At 36.4% G+C, this 8,779-nt stretch overlaps 1 protein-coding gene across 3 annotated transcripts; it reads left to right on the top strand.

The window, feature by feature from the left end:
* Window positions 1-1,449: 1,449 nt before the first annotated feature.
* Window positions 1,450-6,845, top strand: LOC107494132 (uncharacterized). Of its 3 annotated transcripts, XM_052263275.1 has the most exons (10): window positions 1,450-1,894; window positions 2,880-3,122; window positions 3,485-3,647; window positions 3,747-3,840; window positions 4,795-4,914; window positions 5,030-5,078; window positions 5,343-5,442; window positions 5,560-5,621; window positions 5,797-5,855; window positions 6,468-6,845. In XM_052263275.1, exons 3-10 carry the CDS (start codon window positions 3,496-3,498, stop codon window positions 6,570-6,572), a joined length of 741 nt encoding a protein of 246 aa, XP_052119235.1. In that variant the 5' UTR covers window positions 1,450-1,894; window positions 2,880-3,122; window positions 3,485-3,495; the 3' UTR covers window positions 6,573-6,845. The 3 variants fall into 3 exon arrangements, with proteins under 3 accessions (XP_052119235.1, XP_020980497.1, XP_015970647.1); XM_021124838.2 differs by lacking the exon at window positions 2,880-3,122 and having other exon boundaries at window positions 3,489-3,647; XM_016115161.3 differs by lacking the exon at window positions 2,880-3,122.
* Window positions 6,846-8,779: the final 1,934 nt, after the last annotated feature.

Raw genomic sequence — 8,779 nt, 5'->3', positions numbered from 1 at the left:
CTGAAAAACTGGTAAATCGGCCGGTAACCGGTCAGTTGAACCAGACCGAAAATCGACCGGTTCTTAAGAAGCGACGTCATTTTCATTTTTTTAAAAAAAAAAACCCCACCCCCACGGCAAAACCTAAATTCCAACTTCGTCAATGGAACTACCGCCGCCGTCCGTGGTTGTCGGCCTCTTCGCGGCCTCCTCCTTCCCCTGTCCCAAATCCATACGGTTAGACCTTCTCTTCTAGACTTTCTAGCTCGGCACGTCGTCCTGTCTTCGTCGGTGACTTCGCTGTTCAAGGCTTCCAGCTGCTGCGCCGTCGTGTCGCCGTCGTCGTCCTGCTGTCAATGGAAGGTTAGTGAATTTGTTTTTGATTTTGAGTTGTCAAACCCAAAAAACCCTAAGCTGCTTGAGGTTTTTTTGTTGTTTCCAATCCGGCACAACCTTGGATGAGAGCGAAAGTGACCCTTGGATTTCTTTTTCCCCTGTTTCAATCAGCTTTTCATTTTTTAATTTGTGTATTGGTCTTTTGTTATTTAGCTTGTGAAGTTGTGATTGCTTTTAAGCATTTATCGTAGATTCAAAGTTGTAGTACTTTGATGGAAATTTTGAATGGATATCAAAAGCTTATTACAAGAGACCCATAATCGCGAATCGTGATGGTGACTATTTGAATATCAGTTCATCCTTTATCATACCCTATATTTGTGATAATAATTATATTTGATTCGATTATTCGGTTGCAACTATGTTTCTCATATTTTCATTTTATTAAAGAAATTTGAACTAATTTGATTTTAATCTTCACATTATTGGAATAATAACGAAATGAAGGATGATGAGAAGAGTGTTGCTTTTGCTATGGCCAATGATGAAAATCAATTTTATAATAAGATTCTTTTTTTGTAATTGCTGGTTGCTGGGTGCTGGGTGCAAGTTTAGTGTCATTACTGATTTGGAATGTTTTATAATGTACAATGTTTGTTGCTATTTTGTAGTTGCTGTTTTGTAATTGCTAATTGCAGGTTTAGTGTGATTGTTGGTTAATGTTTTGTAATGTTTGTTGCTGAAGGCTGATTATTGAATTCAGATTTAGTTATTTATTTTGACTTGGATACCACCCAAAAAGTCTACAATACTCTGCTTTTACCCCAAAAATAAAAATATTAAATAAATAAATAGAACACTCCCTTTGACCCCAAAAAAATAATCCTCCCACAACAAAGAATAAATACAGGTACACTTATAACTATGATTCTAAAAATCAAATTGGATTGACTGATTTGATCGGATCAACCGAAAATCGGTCCGATTAACTCAAAGAACCGTTTGACAAAAAATTGGTGTGAAAACCGGCCAAACTGAACGGCGACCCGGTTTTTGAAGGCTCACCGGTTTGGATCCATACGCCTCAAAATGGGTCGTTTTGAGTTTTGTTTTTTGTTTTTTGTGTTTGTTTTTTAAACAGCACAGATCAGAGAAAGAAGACCACCCCACCCGTTTCTCTCTTGGTGTCTCGCTCACAGAAAACCAAAATACCCTTCTCAGAGCAGCCACCACCCACCAGCCATCACAAACTCATCACCCAACCAGTCAAGGAGGTCGCCGAACCCTTCTCCTCGTTGCGGGTGCCGTCATCGCCTGTGGAACGGTCTGCTCGGCCCTCTTCCATCGTTCGTCTTCTCCTCGCCGTCGGACGAAGGTCCGCGTCGAGCTCGTGGCGCACCGTCGTGAAGGATTGCTGGGTCTTCGAGCTCTTTGTCTCTCTCCGAGCACGTTTCCTGTTCGAGCTCTCTCTCGCTCTCTTTGTCCGAGCTCACTTCCCTGTTCGAGCTCTCTCTCACTCTCTCTGTCCGAGCTCACTTCCCTTCTCCGTCGCCGTCACTTCCTTCCTCCCTTGCTGCCGGTAAGCACTTCTGATTCAATTTATTTTTGCTTGTTTTGAGTTGATTTTGTGATTTAATTTGTTAATAATTCTGGTTTGTGATTCTGAGTTGTTGGGATCAATTTATTTTTGCTTGTTTTGAGTTGATTCTCTGATTCAATTTGTTAATAATTCTGATTGTGTGATTCTGAGTTGTTGGGTTTTATGATTCTGAGTTTGGATTTTTTGCTTATTTTTTCTGTTTTTCGAATTTGGATGCTAAGTTTTCTTGAATACTATGGATAACCGTAAATTTGCCAAGCCCTTGAAGTTGATCCTGGAAAATTTTGAATCCAAGGATAATTTTGATGATGATGCTGTTGTTGATCAACAAAGTGAGATTTTTGAGTTGTGGAAGATGGTTATGGGTAGGCTTGCATTGCCATTATTGATTGATCTTTGTGACAAAGCTGGATTGGACCCTCCACCGTGTTTCATGTCCCCACAGAACTTAAGATGATGATTTCGGAGCGTTCTAGTGTTGTTAATAATGACCTCTGGAAGAAGAAGTTTGAGGAGGAGTTCGGGGAAGCTGGGAGTATAGTGAAGTTCTTTAAGGATTATTTTGCTTTACACTGGGAATCAAAGAAGAGATCGATGCAGCTGGTTTTTTATGCATTATTCCCAGCACGGAGAGATTTTAATGCTTTTGGAAATTTTTTATTTTGTGTTTAATGATAAAATATGGATGAGTTATTATGTGAAATTACAAAATTTTGAATTTTATTAGTTTAGAAATCATTGAATTTGGATGTTTGATTGTTTGAAATTGTATATTGAATTTTTCATAATTTTATTGTATATCTAACTAAACCTGATCGACCATGGTTGGACTACGGTTGGACCATGGAACCATTGAATCCGTCACTTGACCGGTTCAATGACCGGTTCGGTTCTCGCAACCTTGCTTGCACCACACCAAACCGCCCCCTCTCTTGTCATCTGGCTCTCATCCTCGCTTCCTCAGCCACGAAGCCCGCCGGCCAGGCATCTGCTCCGAGCCTTCTCTGAAGACGACTTCAGTTTCTGCTCCAGACGCAAGCTCCAGCGACGCTGCCGCCGAAGACTCCCCTCCATCTTCCATCTCCATTGCCAAAGACTCCCCTCCTATCCAGCCTCCAGCACCATCGCCGTCGCCACCGCCGCCGCCAGACTCCCCTCCATCCGTCCTCTCTACATCTCTGCTTGGATCTGAGACTGCCCTCAGCTGGTAAGCCCTCCCATCCAACCTCCAGTTCCCTCGATGGCGGCACCGTCAGCCTCCCCTCCATCCCTCCTCTACTCCGCCCCCTCTGTCTTCTGTGTTCTACTGATATTGCTGGGATCTGTGTTGGATTAAATTTTCAAATCCACAACAATTTGATGATAATTGTAGATTTTAATTTGTTAGTGTGTGTGTGTCTATATATAGTAAAATTTTAGTTATGGATGTGGTGAATTAGAAAACATGCTGGCAATTATTAGGGAAATTAATCATTTTTCTATCTTATGTCATATTTGCAAATCCCATGCATTAAATTGGAAGCTTCTTTAGTTGTTTTGGTGATTGATTGAATATTTGGTTGTGATTAGTTAGCAGAATAATGGCAGAAGATCTGGTTCTAGATACTGCAATCAGAGACTGGGTGCTGATCCCTCTCTCTGTGGTTATGGTTCTAATTGGTGTGCTCCGGTATTTTGTCTCTAAGCTTATGCGCTCTTCCCAAACCCCTGATGTCAAAATTGTCAAAGAAGGGTAATTCCCTCTCCCCATTCAACACTATTATGTAGCTTTTTTCTTTTTGTAATTATCTTTAGTGTAACATCAGGGTGATTTCTGGTGATATTTATCAAGGCAAATGATGCTTAGAGCTCGGAACCTGCGTGCTGGAGCGAATTTCATTCCAGCGAAGGCTTTCCGTGCCCGCAAGATTTACTTTTGTAACGAGGTTTGTTTACTCAAATTCCATATGGTTTAGATGTGTACTATTATCTTGATTGGGGGAAATTTAAGTTGCAGGGTAAATGGTCAAATTCGTCCCTGAAAGATCACTCGTTCTCTAAATTAGTCCTCAAAAGGTTTTTTTAATTAAATTCGTCCTTCAAAGATTTTTAATTAAATTTGTCATTTTCTTTGTTGATCGCGCCAAAATTTGTTGATATGGAACGTTAAAGTGATACTACAACGCACACATAGGAATCTTAATTGACAGGATAAGTTTAAGAAATTAGATCAAATCAAAACCTAATTGAGAGAACTTAAGGCATTGCAATCCCTCAATTTGGTTGATTTGATCTAATTTCATAAACCTATCATGTTAGTTGCCAATTAGGACTACTAGGTGTGTGTTGTGGTGTCACTTAACGTGTTACATCAACAAATTTTGATGCCATTAGCAACGGAAGTGACGGAAGGACTAAAATGATAAACTTAAAATCTTTGAAGAACGAATTTGATTAACAGAATCTTTCGGGACTAATTTGAAGAATGAGTGATCTTTACTAATTTGACCATTTACTCTTAGGTGCATTTACTGTCTGTTGTTGTGGGGCAAGTAGTTAAAATCTAGATTTTACATAAAATCGAAGGATAACATTGAAAACGTAAAACATGAAATTGTAACATGATTCAAATTGTAAAATCATTTGATTTAATGGAAAATTTCAGAATCGATTGACTTGATCAAAATAGTAATATAATTTTAAGTCAAGAATATAACCACTTATATTGTGCGATTTTACGGCACGATCTTATTTGCTTTTGCTCGAACTTTGTTCCTCTGTTCCGCTGCTGGATATTTGAGGAACAAATCTGAATTTTCATTCGACATATCTACAACAGTCTAAAATTCTTTACAAGTTAATAACAACTAAACTAATTGTTACTTTTATATTTGTTGAAGGAAAATGGGCTGTTGTTTGTTCCAAAGGGCCAAGCGCAGAATCCGCAAGCTCAGATGTTCTCCGATCCAAACATGGCCATGGATATGATGAAGAAAAACCTTTCTATGATCATTCCTCAGGTGTAAAAATTAAATTTACATACCATTTTGGATAGGATATTGGATTGCACTCCTTACATGTTACGAATGCTATTTATAAGATGTAATAACTTTGTTGTTTCCTCTTGTTCCACAGACTCTTACCTTTGCTTGGGTGAACTTTTTCTTTTCTGGTTTTGTAGCAGGTAATTTTATACACTTTGCTTTCCTTCCTAATTTCATCCCCACTTGGCAATTCTTCAATGATTGGAATCTTTTTTCTGTGTGTGCCTCTGTATGTTTCTCCAGTGTTTCTGTTTATATAAATTTTCTTAAGCCGTAATTTGAACTTTTTCGTCATTGTTAATAACTATGCAACTGCCATTTTACATAGCACATACATTTCATTCCTTATGTTAGTGCCATAGAATCACTAATTTTGTTTTGTTAAATGTTTATCTCTCTTGCAGCCAAGATACCCTTTCCTCTGACACAGAGATTTAGGTCGATGTTACAGAATGGAATAGACCTAAGCACAGTAGATGTTAGCTATGTTAGCAGCCGCTCCTGGTAATTTTCATTTTAATGGAACTTGTGAATCCCCCCTCCCCCCCTTCTTTTTTTTCTCCACTGGATGTATTCATCTACTTGTTTCATTCAAGTTTAACTGCTGTGATCACATTTTAGGTACTTCCTCAATTTGTTTGGATTACGAGGATTGTTTAGTCTCATCTTGGGGGAGGAAAATGGTTAGTTATGGTTTGAAAACTGGGTATTTTTATATATGTGCTTTTAGTTATATCCTCTATTTCATGAATTTGATTTTTTTTTTAATAATATATTCTGCATTTTTTTCATTATTTTTCCAAATCTTAGATAAGAATGATCACTAACTAGAATGCTGATGTGTTGTTTTCGCTACAGCTGTGGATGATACACAACGTATGATGCAAATGGGTGGATTTGGAATGGACCCTTCAAAGGTACACACATATCAGTGACTTTATAGGTTTTCATAAATGAGAATATCAATCTTTACTCTCTTGTCAAATATGATTTCTTTTTTTTTCACCTTTTTATGTTTATGGCATTTCTAATTGAATTCTTCCTCCCGTTCTTTTGGATATTTCTAACCAAAAATGATAAATTCTGGCATATACATTTCGTGTTTTCTTCCTGGGGGAAGGGGTGGAATTGGGATTTGGATTCTCTAAAGTTTGAATTTCACTTTAGAGAGTAAAGTGTGATCTCTCACCATTTATTTTATAGGTGGGACCAAAAATAAATATGAGAGAGAAACCATTCAAGAGTAGAAGATCACACTTTACCCTCTAAAGTACAAATTTAAAATTTAGAGGATCCAAATTCGTGGAATTGTGTGTGTGTGTGTGTTGTCATCGTTGTGTAATTTGAACCATGTGTTAAGAGAAGAAAAAAAGAAGTGGTCTATGCTCAAGGACTTGGGTAATCTGTAGTGTTATGGTTGTGCTTCAATGATGAAAATGGGAAAATAAATTGAATATAGTAAGCTGTAATTGGGAGTCGAATGAATATGCAATCTAAGTCTTTTTCCCCCCTAAAAATTTTGTTTGCAGGGCTTGAGTGCCGAGAAAGACAATCTTGACATAACACAACATGATTGGGCCTTACCAAATTTCGAGCAACGTGCTGAAGCTGTGTTAAGGAAAGTTATCAATTGATCAATGTTATGCAATAGGGAGTTTAGTTGCTTGCATTAACAGGAGGATTCGAGCCAAACTGTATAACCATAGCGAAAGATGTTGCTGATCGTGTTGAAGCTATTAGTGTATTTTCAAGGCGAAAACCTTTCGTTATTATTAGAAAGCACTGATAACCAGAGATTAAATTACACATTAGTTGCATATTTTTTTCTGAATGTCCATAATCATGAGAAACATGAATTTTTCCCGTGAAACGTTCAACTTTGTGCCGTGTTTTAAGTCATACTACTACTGTCTTTATCCATAACTTGCTGGCTTGATGCACTAACTTTATTTGTGGAAATTATTATTATTGTTCCTATTTTTGGATTGGCATGGAAAATTGGGAAATATTATTATTCCTATTATTGTTCCTATTCAAGTACCTCACCTGGCTATGAGAGTGTATACATTACAGCCGTTTGAAATACACCCTCATCGCGGTGAACAGTGTCTCTTCCCTCTTATTTGTATTTAACAACCAACAACTGGATAGGGATAAGGTATTTGTATTACCTCTTCCCTCTTATTTTTGAGTTATTCTATTTGCTGCACATATCGAAGGCTTGTAGACGTTTATTCCACGCTCTATGAGCTCAAAATTTGTGCTAAATCAATTCTCAACATCTACTTCTGTCGGATCCTCTTGCTCTTGTGCATTGAGGATTGTTTCAAGCTTGATGAAACATCATTGGATACCCTTTACTATTTTGAACTGTTTTGGGGTATGGTTTTCTCTTAGGATTTGATGTTTTGTACTTTTGTTTGTATTTTTATTTTTATCTTCACAAAGGGAAAACGTTTGCAAGCAAATGAATCGTGTGAATTTGATGTTTTTATTCAAATCACTTTTCTATTGTGGACGGTCTTGTGCTGATTAGCTCTTCCTCACATCATCAATGCATAACATAAACATAAGCTATATCGACTCCTGCCATCGTGTCTCTTGGTTGTGTTGTTTTTTCCCCAAAATAAACATATCTGCGTTTTGGCAAACATTTAAATTGCCATTCATCCACCAGTACAAGTCGGCACAGTTGGATAAGAGTGTGTGCTTAGTTATCTTTTCTGGATTTGATTTTTCCTAGAGGATGAGATTGGAATTTGCTTAAAAGGGTTATCCACTTTGTGTCAGGGCTGGAGCTAGATAAAATGTTAAAGGGGGCCAAAAATATTTATACAATAAAATAAGACTAAAATAAAATTTTAAGAGGGGTTAAACTGAAATCTACGTATAATTTACATGTAAAAAATTAAAATTAGGGGGCCATTGCCCCCCTTTCTATGTATGTAGTTTCGCCCCTGCTTTGTGTGCCTTTGGCATGCTCGAGGGATTAATCATTGAATTTTCCGCTTGGTAGATATTCTTGTGCAAAAAAAAAAAAAAATTTGCTATTCATCTTAGTACATAAATTTAAGTATAAAAATAAAAAATATAGTATGTGCACTAATTTTTTTTATGGGATAAAAAAATTTCTAAATCTTCTTTCACTTCTTTTCAATAAATTTTAGGATTAAGTATATTCTTTGTTCCTAACATTTGCGATATTTTTTAAAAGTATCTTTAAGGTTTAGTTGTATTTAATTTTGTCTATAATGTTTTCGATTTTTGTCAAAAATATTTCTAAACGATAACTTCATGTAAGATATTAGGAATAAAATTGAAACTTTTAGAGATAGTTTTGACACAAATCGTAAACGTTAAGGTCAATGTTAGGACAAAATTAAATGAAATTAAATGTTAGGAATATTTTTTTAAAAAAACTTAAACATTAGAGACAAAAAATATATTTTATCCTAATTTTTAATACTAAAATAAACCATTTTGTAATCAAATTCAACCAAGTTGATGTAAAGTACGACGAGAAAAAAAAAAGCATGTATACCTCACTACTACTCAATTTTTTTGTGCTCTCTGCAGCACACAAATTTTTGTTAGAGAGCAAAGAAATTCATTAATATAGCACACAAATTTTTTAAACATAGCACAAAAGATTTTGCATATAACACAAATTTAATGATATAGCACAAATTTTTGCTATGAATGTATTTTGTTAGTTAGGTTAGTCAATGTCCTGGACATATATTTCTCCAAAAATTTTTATGCTATGCACTAAGATTTGTGCTGTATACCAAAATTTATGTGTTGTGTGTAATTCACTAGCATTATATATAATTTTTTGCAT

Source organism: Arachis duranensis, chromosome 6 (genome assembly GCF_000817695.3).
Source record: "Arachis duranensis cultivar V14167 chromosome 6, aradu.V14167.gnm2.J7QH, whole genome shotgun sequence".
NCBI lineage: Eukaryota > Viridiplantae > Streptophyta > Magnoliopsida > Fabales > Fabaceae > Arachis > Arachis duranensis.
Note: the sequence above shows the minus strand (reverse complement) of the source record. Positions and strands in the feature narration are given on the sequence as shown.